At 39.7% G+C, this 20,647-nt stretch overlaps 1 protein-coding gene across 9 annotated transcripts in view; it reads right to left on the bottom strand.

The window, feature by feature from the left end:
- Nucleotides 1-20,647, bottom strand: part of FAM171A1 (family with sequence similarity 171 member A1) — an 89,110-nt gene that overhangs the window by 10,173 nt on the left and 58,290 nt on the right. For 7 of the 9 annotated variants that reach the window (XM_048061857.2, XM_048061855.2, XM_048061858.2 and 4 more), the window contains 2 exons: nt 16,372-16,530; nt 11,152-11,328 (listed from right to left, as the gene is read on the bottom strand). In XM_048061857.2, coding sequence (XP_047917814.1) covers nt 11,152-11,328; nt 16,372-16,530 — 336 coding nt within the window. The remainder of the gene's footprint in view (nt 1-11,151; nt 11,329-16,371; nt 16,531-20,647) is intronic. The other 2 variants (XM_066991672.1, XM_066991675.1) reach the window with 1 other exon arrangement.

Below are 20,647 nucleotides of genomic sequence, written 5' to 3'. Positions count from 1 at the left end.
GATTGCTCATATTTTAGCAACGAAAGGAATCCCTGCATTTGCAAGGGATGCAAACAATGGAGTCGACTGCACAAGGTCGGCTGGGTTTCACGTTTGTCTTCTGCTCGTTTAGATCGCCCGTTTTTGCTAACCACTGGATACACACGAGGAAATGTAATGGTTGCTGTAACACTTGGGAAAAATGGAATTTCTTCTCTCTGTTATGCACAGCTGGGAGTTTTAAAAACCTAAGAGACATATATCCAATACTGGTTACCCTCAGACAGGAGTTAGACGCTTATGTTGACCATACCCTACATGTTAGTATGTGAGGACAGATGTAAAATAATTACTTTCAAAATGACACTGACATAAGTTCCTTTATCAGGGCAATGCCAAGTGTGGGTTCCCATAGGTAAACAATCTCGTTGGCTGCCCTTTTTAATATTTTTCTGGTTCAATAGTTTGCTGATAAACTTGCCTTATACTTTTGCCGTCTCTTACCGATAGTTCCCTAATAAAAAAGTATCCTCCCATACAGTGGGATGAGAAGAATGAAGAACTCCATCCTTCACAACAGCAGCCGAAAGACAGGTTTGAGGGGAAACATCTGAAACACAAAGTGCTGTATTGTTTCTTTTGTGATCAAGTAGCTGAAAGCCAACAGAGTGTTACTGGAGGGAACTGATGTGCCTTCAGTCTTTCTGTAAGTCCCTTAGGGCGTTCCCAGGTCTCTCTCATACTTCATCCTTCCTAGGGTCTAACATCCTGGTCACTTTTCAACTCCCAGTAAACACCAAGCAGTGTTTTTATAACTCTCCATGTGCAACACCTCACTGTAATGACTAATGTTGGACCTTCTACCAAGCAAAAGTCAATCACGCTGTACTTACGAGCTACGCTCTTAGCATTTCAAGCTGCCTCGAGAAGTAACAGTTTGCTGCTGTGCAGTGTCAAGAATGAATTCCTTATCCCGTTCCAGACTCCTTCTTGCAGCGGAAAGCAAGATGCTCTCCAAAAGCGCAGCTAACCACCCCCTGTGTCCTCACATACTCGCTCTTGTAAGCAAGAGTGAAGACTGAGGGGTAGTGAATAAAGAACTTCTTACATTTTCTGTTCTATCCACTAGCTTGCAAACAGAATAAAGGCAAGCAGTATTCATTTCTTCTGTGCAGGCAGGATTACAATTGCAGGAGAACTAAGCAGAAGGATTTAGGAGGGAACAGAGGTTTTATCTCCCTGCACGGCTAAGTGTTATGATAATTTAATTCATTATTCTCCAAACATCCTATATCATCTACTTCCTTTTTCCTCCCAAGTCAGCACAATCGAGCAGCTCCCCGGCTTGCTAAGTTATACACAATGTGTAACAACTGTTAAGCAGCAAGGAATACACGATTATAAACAAGCAGAAATACAAACGACTGGATGTAATGGAACTGATCATTTTTGTTCAAGACTGACTGTGTAGTTCCAAACAAAACATGCCAATATCTCTTTGGAGCAGAAACAGCAAGTTCAGTGTAGTTTGTCAGCGCGGCACCATTTGAGCCAATTTGTCATCAATTCTTAAAGAGTGTCTGGTGCTTCACGGAAAACTTCTATATATAGAGACAATCTTGCTTATAGATCATTTTTACATTTCTCTTCCACTTTTTCCTCTATTACTGCTCGGTGAAGCCAACACGCTGATCCAGGACTCAAGTCAGGGGAGCTGTCTCCTGGCTCAAGCTAAGGGCAGGGGGAGAACCTAGGAGTTTCTTAACTCCTTCCTCACAAAAATTACATTTAGTGTTACTGATATCTTGGAATAAATGTTGCCATTTAACAAATTTCTTCTTAAAAACCCTTTAAAACAGCTGCCCAGCACTCCTTTCTACACTTAGCTTAAGTAAGGTAAGAAAACTACCATCATTAACACTGCGAAGAATATAAAAAATGAGAGTACTTTAAGAAAACTTCTAATAAAAAACATCAGATAAAGCTGAGCTCCATCTGACTGCAGAAATACCCAAATACCAGAGACAGTTTGAAGATTTCAGCAGAGCAGGAGAAATAAGTTCTGCTAGAGTTATTACTCTGCTGCAACTTTGATTTTGATGAGCATGCTTATTTATCTCAGACAGCTTTTAGGACTTTCCAATGGGGACAAGAGGTTACTATCCTGAGTAATTTTAACAGCAAAAGGTTTTCATATTAGATCTCCATTTTAACACACATACTGCACTAAAAACGCCTTTCTGTTATTAAACTTACTTCTAAATCAGCTCTAAAAAAAGGCACTTTCAGCAAGGAGAGTGTCCAGATGGGCAGCTATTGCAGAAAATCCATTATATAAAACCTGTTCTAGACTATTTCTCTACAAAATCAGGTCACTGCACGTATGGCCAGCCTGCCCAGAAAAGACATGTCCTATTGTCTTCAAAGATGCTATTCAATGTGACAGCTTGCTGGATCCAGACAGCACAAATGGGTCTGCTTTTGTAGTCTAGAGGCACGGCGCCTCTGAACAAGACACTACTTTCATATATTTAAAGCTAGACCCTATTATTTTAGATTAATCTCTAGTAAAATCAGTGGAAACGTACGCCCCTCTGGCTTCCATGTGTGTGACTGTGCATGTTGACAATCACACACTGCTCCAACTCGAGTAAATGGCAAATCTCCTGTTGGCTTACGGGATGCAGGACTGGGCTGAATTCAGGCAGAACTGCCACGCGAGGCCATCTGCTCTGGATGGATGCATGTGACTCCTATTAAAGTCAGGAATAAAGGAGACGAATGCCCCTTTTAGCTGGGCGTGCTGACTTCAATAGGAGTTTGCACATTGGCATTCGAGCACCGAACTCAGCCCTCTGGGGAATGTATAGCAATGCTTAGTTCATATCAAAACTTTCCAAGCTGACCAATTCAGAGCCTTCCAGATCGTTACTGCTGCAATGACTTCTGCTTACTTTGATTGCGTGTTCTTCCTATTGCTGATCAAAACAATTCTGGTAAGTGACAGTCGGAGGAGTGTCCTGTAGCCAGCAGCTTCTCCTAAGGACAGTCATAATGTCTAAATAACACCGGTGTTTAAATTTATGGCAGCTGTGGTTTCTTTTCCATAATTTACTTTTACACATGAGCTTTTGTTAAGAGGGTCTTCCACTGACTAAGTATTGTTTGCTTTTTATTTTGGTTCTTTTAAACAACTTGGTGATAGGATCATCCAATCACACTGAAAGGTATCAAGCAGGGAACCAAAGTTGTGCTACTTATACAGCACAAGTGATTTCCTTCCAATTGGTTTGGCAAATGAGAGGATTTAATTAGCCAGAGAGCAAATTAACCCTAATCCCATTATATGAATTTATTTTTATTCACAACATTAACTTCCCTGGACAAAAGATTTTTTGAAAGAAAAGACAGACGCTTTTAACAGTACTATTTAATAGCGTAGATGTTTTAAATAAATATTTTTTAATGAGAAGTGGTTTTCTTTTAGCACAGAACTCTTCTGTGATGTCTACAATGTCTTGTAGGAATGTCCTGTTTAAGCAGAGATTCACATTTAAATGGAGGTGTCTGTGTCAAAAGGAAAGAGCCAGGTTATTATCAGACAGACTGCAGGACTGCAAAGGATATTCAGAACACACTGCCAGTGTTTCTAGAAGTAATTGATTTAGACACTTCCAATGGCAATGTTATTATGGAGAGTTAATCAAGGGCAAGTTTGTGAAAATAACTTCTTGAAGTACGTTCTGACATACATAAATTGTAGCTTTTCATTCTACCAGCTGAAAGCTGCTTATCAGATTTCTTTTTCCATCAGAAAATCACCTCTAATCTGCATCTGCATAGGAAGTTTTCCTACAGAAGGATGGCTTTTTTAGTTTTACTTCTGTTCATTTTATAAGCAGCTAAAAAACAAGGAAATAGGAGGTTGAAAAATTCTTTCTTGTGACTATCGGTAGAGATTACTCTCCTCCTTTTCCTTCCCCCAGTGCACACAGGTTTAAAAATTGTCAGCATTTAAGTTAATATTACAATTTTGTTTTTTGAGTTGCTAGGCAACATCAAAAAATAAACGTCCCTGCTCTGAGCTCATACCTTCATTATTCTTCCAGTGTTACAGAATTGGTTACACAAGCCTTCCGTGGCTAAGTCCTGCTACTGTTTAGCAGCACCATCATTATTTGGTGTGCTCTAAGGGAAACACACACTTCTAACCTACCTGGAAGATTTCTGCAAAGTCTACCAGTTCGATTCATGACTAATGTCTTTGCAATCTCTATTCATCTTCCCCTTAAATCACCTGTCAAATATATAACAAAAGAACATGCCAGTTTTTATTTAATAATTTTAATTGTGTCTGGGCAGAAGGCAGAGCACATCGTACAGGAACTGAAAGCATTGTTTCGGTCCCGTCAGTATTTCCTTCCAGAATGCCAGAACAGAAGTGACTTATTAAATAAAATGACTTCCATGCATAATTCTTGCTTAATAATTATATTTCAAAAAGGAAAGCTTAGTTATGCTTGCTGAGCCACCATCCCTGGTCACTCGTGTACATGAAAGATACTGCCTTTAATCATATTATCATATTATTAATCACAGTCAGCTATTGACAAAATTATTAGAACAAGTAATAAGTAAAAGGATGAGGCAACTCAAAACACTGCATGCCTTTTCCTTCATTCAGCCTCACGTCACACTCACGGTCTCAGGCTGGCAGTGGAAGCAGAAGCCTGTTGTGATTTATCTACCATCCCAAGGCTCAGAGCAAGGCTGTCCCAGGGCTTCCCCGGCTTCTTCCAACCCCAGCCAGATGCTTCACACTCGATGTGCCCTCCTGCTCTATGCACTCCTACCTCTATTTCCACCAACCTTCAATTCCTCTCCAACTCAAGAGCGCTTGCTTGTGCAGCTGCTTTTCTCCACTTCCCGAGTTTTGATGTCTATCTTGTCCCACCTTCTACTGCGTGGCTTCTGTAGGTGGAGCTACAGGGCCATCTACACAATACAATGTATAGTCTATTAATAAAACCTGTTCCCAGAAGCAATGTTATTTGTTTCAAGTTTGATTTCCTTGACAACATAATGGTAGATTACTTGCACATATCAAATTTTGGCACCGACCTGATTCCTTTGACGTCCTCTTAATCTCCCCAAAATGCCCTACCAGCTCCGCTTTGCCACAAATTCCTCTTGCCACCACTCACGCAGCTCAGACAGCACAAGAGGCGGGGATAGGATCAAAGAGTCCATTCACATCACTTACACGTGTGAAGACCACAACACTCATTTTAAAAACAACATACATATTGACAAACAAACCCAACTGCCTCCTGTGATCCACTACACCTCTCTAAAGGACTCAAGACAGTGAGAACATACCTCAGCGAGCAACACTGTGAAGCATCGGGGGAAGAGCTTCTTTCTTTTCCTTTCACTGCTGAGGTCTGTCTACTACTCTGCAATTATATCTGCACCTATTATGTAGACATCGTATATGGTAAAAAGCTGGGTTTGGGAGCTGCCATTTCTATGGCAACACACAAAATACGAAATTCTTTAAAAGCAGTTAGTTAAAAATCTGTATTCCTCAGTGTATTTAGTTTTTAAGAATAATCTAACCTTGACAGTTAACATAGAAAGGAAGTCACAGAGTCACAGAATGGCGAGGTTGGAAGGGACCTCTGGAGATCATCTGGTCCAACCCCCCTGCCGAGCAGGATCACCTGAAGCACACTGTGCATGGTGGCATCCAGGAGGGTTTTGAATACCCCCAGAGAAGGAGACTCCACAACCCCTCTGGGCAACCTGTGCCAGTGCTCTGTCATCCTCGCAGTAAAGCAGTGCCCTCTCATATTACAGAATCACAGAATGGAAATGAAATTCAAATTGTCAAGGAACTTGTATCAGCATTGCGGAGGCTTCATCTTCTTGCAATTTGCAAATAAATCTCTGCATTACCAGAGAATGCGATCTAGAACCAGACGCTCTGGTTCTGGTTATACTGCTTGTATTAAAACCGGGCTTCTGGGGGCAGAGAACATGTTCACCGCGCTGATTACAGTAATGCATTTTTTGCTGGGACTCGGGGCAATACAAAAGCCAATTACAGTAACAGCGTTATGCACATCTCTTACACGTAGCAAACCCAGTAAAACCCACTGAGAAGCACATGAAGTCCCAGATCACGTACGCAGCTGTACGTAGTCCAAACACCGTCCATCCGACCTAAGTTCAGAGCATGGACTGCATATTTTTTTTGTTAAATTATTTTATGTCTATCGTGTGGTGCATGAATGTGGTGGCAATGAGAAGTTAACTGAATCCACAACAAAAAGGAATGCATTTCAAACTATGAAAAAGTTGTTGTTTCCTTTAGGAGAATTACTATTGCTACCACATGGGAAGTTTAAATTGCAGACTTTTACAAGTCACCTTATCTACAACTAATAGACAGGCAGACGTAACCTGCTACACATCCTGACAGGAGCTGCTCCCCTCTCCCTATAAGCACTAGGAACACAAAATGAGCTCCACTTGACCTACATGAAATACAGCAAAACCATACTCCAGTCAGGTTTAAATAGGTACCGACAGTCTTTATACGTAAGTATATTCTCACAACTTCTTATGAGCACAGAAAGCATTATCTTCATTTTGCTGAAGAAGGAACACGTAGGACATTTTGACTCCACAAAAATCAATGGATATTTTTTCACTGAAGGCAGCACGTCACCCAGTAAAAAGTATCAGACATCCCAATGTATTTAGATATCTATTATGGCATTAAATGCAGTCAGAAAGCACTGACACAGCACAGTGAGAGTACATAAAGTATTGCTCTTTATAAAGCTATAAAAAGAGTTCCCCAAGATACTTGTCTGCTATCACTTTACATTAATACATGGTTGAGCTTTCAGGCACTGGGGAAAATCTCCGCCTCTGTGAAGAAGCTAGCAATTTAAACACAACAAGGTCATGTCACCAAGTGTTTGGGGAGGAGTATGAACAGAGAAATAGTACTCTGAACTTCATGTATACATTAGTGCACAAAAGGGAACACATTTTAAGGAGGGAGGAGACAAAGGGAGGAGGTTTATCCCCTTCACTCCACAAGCCCTTTGCCACACACTGTTGAAAAGTGTTGAAAATATTTTCTTGTTACTTGGTGGGATTCAGAAACAAGCAAATGCATCGGTACTGTCATTAAGAATAAACTTCACTTCCACATTATGTGCTCCGTAGTATTTAGTAATATTATTAAGTCATTCATACAGCTCTACATATAGATCTAGTAGTCTACAGGCAACACGACGCTTCCATACCACATGGGATGAAACTGAAACTTGAAGAGTTCTGGTCTTACAGTTTTGCTCACTGATTCAAATGAAAAACGGGCACCTTAGCATAAAGCAAAAACCACTCCAATGGTGGCTGAGGAGAACACAGCTGAACAACTGCTGTGTTATTCAGGCCACCTGGTGGGAGCTGGAAAACATGCAGGAGGTAAAAAGTTTAATTTCAACTGGGATCTGTAGTATTAATTTCTGACACAAATGGACAAGGCTAGAAAGAAGTCCAGGACAGAAATTTGGTGTATATTGCTGTAAATCCTACTGACATCAAGGCAAACACACGAGGAGGACGTCATGATCCCAAACATCTGCTTATGGATAAAGAAAAAAATGAAAAGTTTTCAACCACTTCAGAGTTTGGAGGGAAATAAGACAGGACTTAGAAAATGGAAAACCAAACCAAACCAAAACAAAAATCACGAAGCGAACCTGATTATAAAAACGAAAATCCGTATCTCTTATGTTCAAAACTTACGAGATATAAGCACTCTTTCAATGGTGCATGAAATCCGAGAGAGATACAGGTATATCAACAGTGCAGACTGATGAAATTGCATTTTACTGTATGTCTCCACAACATCAATGCACCTGTGCCTATTACCACCACTAAGAATTGCTGCAGAGAAAGGTGGCAGAGTATCTCCAGCACAAGAACAAGGTTGGATGCATTTATTTGTCCTAAAACTTCTCCAGAGCATAGTTAGATGCTCTTCATTTCATTAATTATTCACAAAGGTATTACTGCTTTAATTTGTTCACCATGCACACAAGGCAATAAGTTTGTTTTGTAATGAAACATTGCGTTTGTAACAATATAAACTAGATGCAGCAGATTGTCTTATTCTGATGTCAGCCTGCTTTTTCTGGCTGGCTGTTTCATCAGTGTCATTGGAGCTACCCTCAGCCTTAAGCAAACTATGCTGCTTCTCCCCCTTCTCTCTCCAGTTCTTCCTCAAAGACAGAAACTGTGGCAATGAAAATACAGACTGTTTATGGTAAACATCCTAAGAAGCCATTAATTATTTTTGGCTGCTGTAATATGCAAATATGCATAATTTCTGTAGAAACTATGAAAATCTCTGCACTTCCAGTCAGATGCCACTGGGTTTGTATCAGTACATCATGAGCTCAGCAGAACGTATGCGATTCTAAGAATCGAAATACATTTCTAGTATTTCTGTCCCTTCCCCACTCCCTCCCCTAAAAGTGAAAAAGTTTTTCTGCTTTTTAGAGCAGAAATTACACTTCCTACAGTAATGATGACAACCACATGGATTCTGAACAAAAACAATAGCTTGAATGAACAAGCGCCCACTGTACTGCAAATACACTAGAGAGAAGCACTGCATTATTGCCTGGTAATACATTCACAGTTTTCCATCTCTGGCATTTACTCAATTTTCAGATACAAGTGTGAAAATTTAAGCCACTGAAAATCTATTAAGGAGAGACCACAACATAATTAACACTGAAAAAAACAGCTTCTGAAATGAAAGACAAAATCAGAATAATGAGGTTAGAGGGCTTATCCTGAGAAGGCACAGATCCGGCAATGCAAATGTTACACCAACTTACTTGCCTGGTAAACATCTCTCCAGCATGGAGCCATCCCAGTTATCATCCATCCTCCTCCCTTCAGATTCCAAGCACAACAGGCACGGGGAATGACAGGGTACCACCGTGTTCGCGCTACATATGGCTAGGTTGACAGCCCTTAGGGTGCTAATGTAGCCCGTAAAAGATAGAGTAGTTGCTCTACTTATTAAATTAGGCTGCTCTAATTTAAATTGGTTGGGATGTGGCCAAAATTCTGCTAGAACTGGCATGCTGCAGTCGGGGCTTAAATGAGTCTTTGTTCAATGTCTTCGGCTGCATGGAAAGATGCTTACTTCAGCTAAGTGTGAGCTGGAGCCTAAGCATAATGTCTTCAATACCTTCCTCTCCATGGCTTTGTGGAGTCAAGAGCCCTGACAAAAAACACTTTTTGTTTAGTAGTCCTCATGCCTTCTCCTCACAACACCACAAGTGCTCCAGCAGTTTGTCATGAAGCAAACAAGGTTGAACTTGTCTCAAGATTTGGAGCCTCAAGCTGCAGCACTAATTAATGAGCCCATATTTATCTATACTAATATATACTGCGCGTAATAGTGTAACTAGCTTCTTATATGCAACAGTAAAAATACATCTTCCATAGTAAGAGAGAGCTTTTGAGGCCCCACCAAAGGGGCATGGAAATTTGGCCATAAATGAGAAAGCTCCATTATCAAAATCAGAGCCATTTTACTAGCAGTGAGTAACTAGCAGTGAGGCATGCTACGGTTGTAACACAGCTGACAGGAAGGATTAGGGATGGACTGCTTCTTGTGGAGAAAGCAAACGTGAGCCAGTCTTACCAGCCTTTTCTTGAACAAGGGAAAACAAAATACTCTCTAGAATCACAAATCAAAATCAGTGTCAGGCAGAAAGTAAGTAAAACTTACTGTTAGGGGCACCACAAGAAAACCAACATTTCCCCAGTTAAGGGAAACCCTGAATCCATCATCACACGCTTCTTCTACTGTTCAATTTTGTACTGTGTTCGAAACTACTCTTTATTAAATCCTACTGCTGTACTCTCTTCTACATCCAATTCCTGACAAAAGATTTAGCAGGAATGCTATTTGAAAGAGAAAAAAAAAATGGCCTTTTTCAGCAAACAGAGGCAGGAAGGAAACAAAAACACTATTTCCTCCTTCACCTCTCTCTTCCCCCTCCCCTTCCCCCAACACAGTCGTTTCAGGCTAGTTCTACTTCTGGATGTGATCATAAACTGGCTCAAAACTTTTGCCTTGCAGGGACAAAGCTCCACTGATTGTCTATAATGATCTACATCTCTGGCTCCTTTTTCGTTCTCTCTATCTCACAGCCTCCGCTTTTCTCACCTTCCATTCTTCTTCCTTGACTTCTTTTTCTTAGCAACCATCTGGTATATACTTCAGAGGGCACAATGGAATAACTGAAGTAGAATCACCAGGACAAGACTTATACTCTTAATTCTTTACACTTTGAAGGTATAAAGAAGGCCAGCATAATATACCAGCTAGCAATGAAAACAAAACAAATCAATAAAAAAACCAACCAAACCAAACCAAAAAGACAAAAAGAACCCCTACATCAAAAAACCAGAGAGCCTGTTAACACAGATTTCTGGAGAAATCCTGCTCACAACAGCAAAAGTTATTCTGCAATGTAAAAAACGGAGAGCATTTTACAGATTATGTTAATTAGGCTTTTTGTCCTTTCAAAATACTTCATGACTTTTTTTTTAATCATCTACACGTACTTTCTTGATGGTATTAGTCGACCTCAAAGTGATTTACAAAAGGAGTCAGTATTATGTTTCCTATCTGTCAGACAGGAAACTGAGCCACAGAGAAAAGAGATGGACCAAAGGTCAAATAGCTGACTGGTGGCAGAGATAAGGCTAGTTTCCATTTCTCCAGACTTCCACTTCAATGCTGCAGCTGATACGTCTGTTTCTCAGTCTCTGGCTGAAATCAAGTCCTCTCAAAATAGCTTTATGTAAAATATTTAATAATTGTAAAATATTACATTTACAAAAGATTTTTGTCTGGAAGTGGCACGACTTGCTACTCGAGTATATTTACATATATAGTACATATTACTTGAATAATAAAACTCTGTCTTCTCTCCTTTTAGACAAAAAACCTCTTTCTGCACACTCCAGTGAAGACTTCAATATATAACATAATAAATGCAGTGAGACATTATTTTCGGATAAATGAAGCCATCTAAGGAAGCACAGTTAAATGTTACCTACCGAATTTTTGGTCAAACCTCCATGCTGGAACGTGTGCATTGTGCTTCAAGTTGCTGTTTGTTGGCAGAGGCACGGTTACATAGATGGGGCCATTCACTGGGATTGGAGTCCCATCGCTGTTGAGAAGGTGAACGCTGACCGCAGTGACAGGGGTGAGGTCATACCTAGTGCTGTTTCCTACCAAGACAATGAACGAATATTATGACTACAGACTTTCCTGAAGTTTAAGACACGCTCATGTGGTTCAACACCACAGCATTGGATTGACATTTCTCAAGGGAAGGTAGTATTAATCTTCCTTACATTACAAAATTCACCAAGATGTATGTATTTTGGAATTTTCCAAAATTAAGTAAGTTAAAAATAGTGAAGACAAGAAAAATACAATGCAATTTCTCCTGCATATATTTTTGCACTTTCATTCATTTTAAACTAATACAGGAATCACAGCCATAATCGTGGTAAAAAAAAAAAAAAAAGACAAAAGAACACCACCTCACACAAGACTTTGATTGTATAATCCTGCATTATAATCAACACCCAAACATGCAATGACACTGCACGCAGGATTGCTCATGTTTAAAAGTGCCACAATATATTTTGTTTGGTCTTCCACTGAAATCAACCAAGCTAAATTGATAGATAGTATTATCTTATCTATGCAAGATTATTAGTATTCTGTATGTTTAAAATATATGCCAATGGGCAATACTTCACGACAACGTGGTTTAAAAAAAATGGTATAACCCTTCAGCTAGGTAAACCAAATGAATCGATGACAGAAAAATAAGGAAGATGAATTCAGGTATTCAGGATAAAAGCTTCAGGTACTGCTTAAAACCAAGAAGATCTGGAGCTCAAAGCAATACCTGCAGAAGTCTAAACCGAAGACACGGACCTTCCAGTTTTGCAAGGGGCTTGAGCCCACCTGGGTCCGCACTGCTGCTAAAAGCAGCTGCCCTGCCTTTGTGCTGGCCTTGGTGGTTGTGCAGCTGCTAATTCTGCTGCAGGGCTAATCTCTGCATGCAAGAAAAGGAGCCTGCCTAGGGATGCCTGGTTGGCAGAGAGAGATTACACCCTTCGTATAATCCTGTTGCCTGATATCTGCACTAACTGCCTGTGAAAGCACATTTTCACCCAGGTGGTGTGCCCATCAGCTACACCAAGGCGCAACAAGCAGTCCCCAGGAATATGTAGTATCTTGGTGCCAGTCTTCATTAGGGCAAATCCATTCAAGACAACAGAGGGAGTGCTGGACAATAGTATTAAGACCTTTACAATGTCTCCTAGGTGTCAAGGAATGGCCTCTGTGAAACTCAGTGCCTCACAGGGACAGTCTGCTCACCAAAGTACAGACACCACCAGGAAAGGGCAGGAGGAGCGGCGGTGGCAGAGGAAAAAAAAAGACAGAACTCCTCAAAACTCCTAAGAACTTTAAATTCTTTGAATTTTGCAAGAGGTGCCAAACTGAAGACACGCGAAATAACCACAAGTAACTCTCCATGTGGCTTGTTTACAACAGCATCTACTTTGACGCACGTTTTTCCCACGTTTCAAGGAGAGTGTTGCTGTTCCCCAGCTGACAGGCCAAGGACGGATGAAAGCACACACACAAGGGCACACACTTGGCTTTGATCTCCCACAAACTGAGGGGCAGGGGCATGTCCTGCAGGGGGATTAAAGTGCTGAGAAAACAGGAGCACTAAAGATTGCCTTGTAAGAGAGCCACACAGGTAACAGAGAGGAAAAACTAACAAACAAACAAACAAAAAACAAACAGAAAATAAGGTTTAAGAATTCAAATTGGGAACAGGGGAAAGCTGCCAGCCTACCCAAGCCTTTATATTACAGGCTCCAATGGTGCATGGTATCACACCCCTACAGCTTTAGGATATGAAGCAGAAAGAGAGGAGGGAACTGGTGGGGAACGTCGTTTCTTTATTCGTGATCACTCAGTCCCCTGCCTCTCCCATGTACCTGTAACTTCTGTCTGATTGATGCCTGTCCCCAGGTCACTGGAGTTGGGCCACTAAGCTTCTCCGGCTGGTATCAGAGAAATAAATTCCTCTTGCTAAGCACCACGAGCTGATCCCTTTCTGGCATATCCAAATTCCTCACGAGAAAAAGTGAAATTTCTGATTTTAGAAACATTTAGATCAATATCTACGATTAAATTATATTTTACTTATTTTTAGATATTGAAGTTTTCAAATCTTGCTTTCATTCCTGTCTCAATAAAGCATATCTGCTTTCAATATCTGCAAAAAAAATGCATATCTAGCCCCAAAAGAAGCATCCTAATGATGAACACTGCTCACGCCTTTCTTACTTTAGGTGTGCTGACACTTTGCTCAGTACTGGGCTGAAGTTAGATTAGAAGACAACGAACTTTCTGAAATCTACCGATCTCTGGCAAGAAGAAAAAAAAAAAACCTTCAGTTTGCCATCTTGTACAGTATGTAAATGCTCATTAAAAAGATATGTTTGTCTCCTTTCAGTTGTGAAGGTAAATTAAAATCAATGCTTATGAAACTCTCACATGCTATACAACTGAAAAGCACATGCACAAATTAAATGGGAATGGACTTCAATAAATGTCAGCTTTCATTTATTTATTTCCATTTTTGACATCTGGTGACCTGTAAAGAGCTCTAAAAAAAAAATCAGAGGAAAATCCACTGTGACTTAGACTTGACTCTTTATGAAAAGGAAACAGCCTACAAAAACAGCAGGAGTAATGATTATTAGACAGCTTGGTCCATCCCTGCAGACAATGGAAAGTTTTGTTTAGATTGGTTAAAAGGATATTTTGTGAAATCATCCTACTGTTTTCCAAGTGGTGACTAATACAAACAATAAGCTAACACTATACAGGCTTATCACTACTTGCAGCAAAATTGTTTGAACTTTTATGTTTGGAACATGCTGATTCATGCAATGAATCTCCACTGGCCCATGTTACTACTTCAATATCCATTTAGGATCTCACAAAACAAAACAACAACTGTTGAATTCATAGAGAATATGTTTTAGTTAAAGTAACTGCAAAGTCACTGGATAAAAATGAGCCAGAACTGAAATGATTTAAATAGGAGGACCTCTCTTGAAGTCCACAGACCTATAAATAATCTGTGAAAGACCAGTAGAGTAATAGGTGGGTGGAGAGGCAGCAAAGTTGCTTAAGAATTCTAAAATTTATACATCTATTTCTTCTTTTCTTTTTAATCCCCAGGTGCTGATCTCATTTTTTATTCCTTCAGAAGTTTTTCAGGTGAAATCTTCATCAAGTCACTCACAGCTGAAGAAAACGAAGTCGATCCAAGGTTAAGATTTTGAAGTTTAATGTTTCCACAGCAGGAGAAACTTCTTCTAAAAATAGAATGCATTTCCCCTATTCCATTATGCATATATGAATATAATGTATTCACAGTTTATATTCTACCGTACTAGATACTACAATATTCAGAAGACAAGACTCTTCTCAGTCTCTTAGAAATCATTTCTTTGCAAATCATTTTGATCTTTTGGCACACTCTTTTAATTGAAGGTTAACAAAGGGCAGATCCAGGACACCCATGTTCAAACAGAAAAGACCCCTTCGTAGCCTGTGCATGCTAGCATACAGAAGACTAAAAAAACGAAGGGTGCATTCATCTGTTTCGTAGGAGGCTAGGAGGTAAAACAGGAGGAAGATGATGTCCTACTTGTGTAGTTCCTGTGAGTGGTGATCATGTGAAAACAGGCCTTGCCAAAATGCCACTAAATAAATGCAAGTGTGGGAAGCTGGTTTGCAGAGCACTGAGAAAAGCACTGGGAGAGAGGAATTCCCCGCACGTTGTCAACAATTTGTTTAGTGGGTTTAGAGATAAAAATAAAGGAGATTAGGAAGTATACAGAGAGACGAATGTGATAGGTATGTCCCTTCATTTTACAAGGAGATAAGAGATATTAGACCGTGTTTGACTACAAACAGCCAGAGAAAACTGAAGGTTGAAGATGAGAATGGGGAAACGACAGATGAAGGGATAGGATGAGATGTATTCACTGAAGCAGACAGAAGGGTTGGAGTAAGGTAGTTGACACATTTCTAATTGTAATAAAAAAAGAGATATTCAGATATGAACAAAGGAAAGGGAAGTTTATTTTGCTAGTTCCTGCTCCCCCCACCCCAAGGAAGAACTAGAAGGCTCAGTCACATACCCTTTGCTCGCATGACCTAGCATTCACAGTCACCTAGATCAAAACATCACAAGTAACTGTATCCTGAGAAACAGCAAGGAGGGACCTCAAGGGGTTATTTAGCCTGCTTCAAAGCAGCTATGCCTGTGCCATCCTGACAGGTGATTTTCTAATTCAGTCCAACACCCTCAAGCAACTGATTCTATAGCTTGAATGACCTACACCACAGCAGGTTTTCCTAATCACTAATCTCAATCTCTTTTGCTGCACTGCAAGTCCACTGCTTTCTTTCTAAGCCAATACGGACACAGAGAACATGTTGTTCTTTTTGCAACACTTTAAGCATTTTAAGCCTTCTATGTCCAATTCATCTATTTTTCTCTAGCCTACATAACACCAATTATTTCAGACTAAATGAGAAGTGGAAGAAGAATAACAGGCAGTTGCAGTCATAAATTGTATTATAGCTTTGAATTTAACACTGGTTGTGTTTTCCCTTTGGTGCAAGAAGAATTTTGCTGAATTTTGCTTCTGTTGAATCTAGATTTAATAAAACAGAGTATTAAATGCTTGATACACATATTTTTAGATAAAAAATCAACAAGAAACTTTATTGCATTCTCAATTTAAATTCTCTTTTGCCCCTTCACATTGATCTCTGTTTTTGTTTGTGCACATGCAAAATGACATATTTGGAGACTTAGTTCAAAACTACAGGTATAAGAAACTTTTCTATTCTTCCAAGGCCAAGGAGTCTTCATCTTTGCTATTCAGTGGTCCCATTTAGGAGGGCCCTTGCTCTCTGCATTAATCTAAAGACTGATTTCTTTAACTATGATTATCAGCAGGAGAACCAGCTGATGTCAATACCATAAGAATTCTGCCAAGTGAAAACTGCTCATTAGAACAGCATTTTGATAGGGCAGTTGAACATGTAATGTTATTTACATTCTGTTGGAACAGGGATGGAAAAAACAATATGGTCGAGAGTTGGTACCTTGACCGATTTGAAATCAGAGCAAAACCAAAGTGGTGGGTTACCTGTTCCATTTCCATCTAATCCCTGCAAATAAGGGAAACTGTCCACTTCCCAGGGTGAACTGGCTGCTGTTAGATATGCTGTCAAATCACTGTAGCTAGTGTTCTCTGGTAATTTCACAGATCTTCTCTGAAAGTGAACTTGTGGCTGAGTCCGTGCACCTAAAAAAAATTAAAAGTTTCTTTATATCCAACGTGGCCAGAATATTTAGGAGTTCACATTTATAGCATATATAGCATATATACAGTTGTTTTCATTACAAATTAAAATAACTTGAGAAGGACAGAGATATCAGAAGGCTATTGCGCACATGGAGGAAGAACACTAGTTTTATATTTGTTTTGCAATTGCTATTGTTTTTCTAGAAGCACTACCGAGCAAAATTGTTAAAGCATCTGATGTCAGAATCTTTTCTGACTACATTATTTGCCAGGATCACTTCAAATTTAATTACATGCTTCTTTCAATGAATGTCACTGAAATTAAAATCAAATTCAGAGGTAGTGCATCTGAAAGCTCAGAAAAGTATCCTGTTCATCATTTTTGTTTACATTTTGTTTCTTTTGATATAGAAAGTTAAATTTAGTTTGCACTCTTTAAAGTGTTGTTCTAAGAAACTACAACTCTAGTCCCAATTAACTCGGGTACTTTCCACACTGTATTTTTACATAGCTCTGGCTATCTTAACTGTCTCTACTACTAACAGTCAGTTTTTATTTAAACCACTGGATAAAAAGATTCACTTGACAAAGCTTGGGTGAAAACAGTTTCCATACTTTCCCATGCAAAGTACACATCTAAGCAGAACCAGATTACTTGGCATGTAATTCCTCTTTTTTCCTCCGTCTTGTATAGTTTTAGCATTTTTTCAGGATCACTAGGTGTTAATTGAAGGGTCTTACTGTAACATGATTTAAGACTGTATCAGGCACTATTTCATTTCATCTCTCATTTAAATCCTGGATTATAAAGTCAATAGTCTTTTTCAATGGATGCTCACCATTAATACTGTTTAGCAACACACAGCAAGACTCCATCTGCAAGTTTGTGTGCTACATGCAAATTAATTTTTAAATCAGAATCTATTGTGTTCTCCAAAGCTCTTGTTGAATACTCATTGCACGCTCCCCCCACAGCTTAAAATCAAGAGGCAAGCAGTTCTTTCCTTAATTTGTATTTGACTATGTGGTTCAAAGATGTCAACTCAAAACAGTTTTGCTTCTTTTTCTAAAAAAAGCAGCAGCTTCAGGTTGTGTGTAATTTCACTGAGATAAAGATTAAAGAGCTTGACTCGTCTCTTCAATGTTACAACTGCCAATGTCATTAACCAGAGGACTGGCATCTTTTCTTGAATTATCTTCTAGCAGGAGCTCTAGCTATGAGAAAACAGACCAAGCATTGTATTGGCCAACAAAAATTGTCAAATAGGCAGGCAAGTGTATTCAAAAAGCTGATCGTTGTTTATCTGTTTAGCTGTCATTTCCTTAGTAATTCTGCAAGAATAAGCTGTTTTTTTTTTTCTTTTTTTCTTAAATTTCTGAAACTGAAGTATTTACAGCAGGATCTCAAGACTAGCAGTATTCTTAAATGTTTAAGACAGTCATTAAACAGCACACCTGTGAAATGGGAAGAAACCTCTCTCAGCCAATTTCTAGGTGTAAATGGAAAACAATATAAAAGACTAAATAAATTGACTGAAATGAACTTGGGAAAGACTCATCTCCCTAGTGCTTTACAATATTGTAATAGTTTGCTGCACCTCAGGGGCACATCTGTTCAAACACTCACAAATCTCTGACTGCACTGCTGTGTGGGTTCATACGTCCCATATGGATAAGCATCCACAGTAACAAAACAGCAAAAAACGCAACAATAAAAATAGTATTAAGATTATCACTATCAGTTCAATGTAAAATTGTAGGATTTTCTGCTGACTAAATATCTGATTAAGATGAATTATTCAAGTTGCCAAGAATTGGCATTGTATTTCTGAAGATCTAAGTAATTAAGAATTAAAAACAAAATAACTGTTGTTGAATCCATTAACACAGCAATTTATGGGTAGGTTCTGGAGTTTTCTATTAAAAAAGGATTATTTAGTAGCACCGAGAGAGCCATGAGCTGCCAAATCATAACTACACAGGGAGAAAAAGTCAAAAACCAAACCTCAATTTCTTGAACCCTACAGACAACGCAAAACGTTCCCATGGCTAAGTCCCAAACCTGACAGGAAACCTGCACAGGAATAAATTTGGATGCAAATTTTAAGGCGGAAGCTACTCAGAAACAGCTTCCTGTGTAGCTAGCCTGTGAATATAAATACTAATAATTGGTACAGAATAACTACTTAATTCACATCCTAGATTAACAAAACTCCTTGATATTGAAACGCCCCAGGGAATCCGGTTTCCTTTTAAGAGGTCAAGTCCAGGACTTCAGGCAAGCTACTCATCCTTTGTATCTTGCTCTTCCTCTCTCTTAAAATAGGAAGAGAAACATTTACCTCTCAGATGCTTAATTCATTAGTATCTGTTTGGAAATTTGGGCATTACAGTGAATGCACACCCAGTGAAGACTGTTCAGGTAGGGCTTTCTTTACATCAGTAATGCTGTTTTCCCCTCAAGCTGCGCTGCCACATGCTGTCCTCCCTCTCTGTCCAGGAACGTCCCCGTCTCCCCACTGGGGATGCTCGTAGGAATTAACCTCAGCTCTGTAAAGAAAACCACCTTCTGTCCTCCCAGCTGCACTGCTGGTGGCATGAAAGCTCAGCAGTGGGAAAGTCACCTGAAAGCTGCTGTTCACTGTGAGCCTCCGTTCAGCTCCTTGGTTGGTTCTCCCCTAACCCAGCAAGGGACCCCTAAGGGGGAGATGATCAGGAGCAACTAGTGAAAGGCTTGTGAGAGAGGATGCTACCAATGCTTCTGCATTCTTTCCCCACCTTGGTAGAAGATAAACCGATGTACTCCTTTAGCTGAAGTCATAGAGCACTTTAGGGCTTACGTTTGGGAATAGACTTGTTGAGGGAATCAGAAGTGGTCAAATGGATAGATTTGTGCTCACCAGATTCTTGGAGTATTTTTCAACAAGTCAACCCTTATCACTGGGAGTAGATTAGTATTACTGCTTTTATTACTGAAGATACCTAGTTTTGACTTATAAAAACAAAATTAAAACCAATACACTTTACTATAAAATTGGCACGTGAGCTCTCTCCATTTTGGTGAGTGCCATAAGAGAAAGGACTTTTAGCACCAATCTTGTCTTCTTTAGGCATCCTCTTGACAACATACCAACTATGATTTAAATGCTGTCATTTTCCATTTGCCAGTGCGCTTCTCAAGGAGTTCCTGTAAGGCATCTCCTGCCACGATGGATGTGTGACACGTGGCACCACACCAACAGTTTAGCTTTAATCTATGCGAAGTAACATCTGAAATATAATCAGTTCATGCTCCCATTGCCTGTATGGCAAAGGAAGACAGAGGGTACCGATACAGTTCCCATGCACTGAATGCAGAAGTTCAGCTCGTCACTGTGCTGGTATTAAATAACTTAAATGACCCAGGGGCTGAGCTGGCAAGCTCTGTCTCTCACAGTTACTGACAGGATGCAGCAATGGACGTAATGCCATCATGAAAATGAAGTTGGCTGCATCAACTCAGACAAACTTCTCAATTGCATAACAAGTTGCTTGCTTCCTTAATTATTCAAAAGCAACTGGTAACTTACTGTACTAGACATGCCTTTCTTTTCCTTTGACTGGCACTTCAAACACCAGTGTTCCCAGTCTGTGCCTAGTATAGTAAGTTCTGTTTTGCTCTCGTTTTTGCATTAAGGTAACTCCTGATCAACTATTTTGCAGCAGCTTGAAGTAACTAAGAAATAAACTGGAGAAGTAACAGAGAAAAACTAGGTCACAAGGACTTTGGATCAAGATTAGAGAGGTTCCATTCCAACACTGGTACAATGTCTAAGCTGTCTTTCATTTAGGTTTCATCACAAGACAATTCCCAAGAAAAGGAGTGTGGGTTGGTCCCATAAAATAGTTTTTACTGTGCAAGAATGAGAGTTCAAATTCCAGCTCTTAGAGTACTCTGGGTAACATTTTCTTTCTTTATTTTCTTTCCCTGCTATACCAGCAGAATCAGTTACATTATTCTAATATATTGGAACACCCTTGATCAACTCACCTAAGGGAGCAAGATTACATGGAAAATATTTAAGAGTCTCACTTGGCTGTTAAACGTCTCCCTAGCCCTCAAATGTCCCTGCTTATT

This window comes from Anser cygnoides, chromosome 2, assembly GCF_040182565.1.
Source record: "Anser cygnoides isolate HZ-2024a breed goose chromosome 2, Taihu_goose_T2T_genome, whole genome shotgun sequence".
NCBI classification, from domain to species: Eukaryota; Metazoa; Chordata; class Aves; order Anseriformes; family Anatidae; genus Anser; species Anser cygnoides.
The sequence above is the reverse complement of the archived record's forward strand: the minus strand, read 5'-3'. Positions and strand labels throughout refer to the sequence as shown.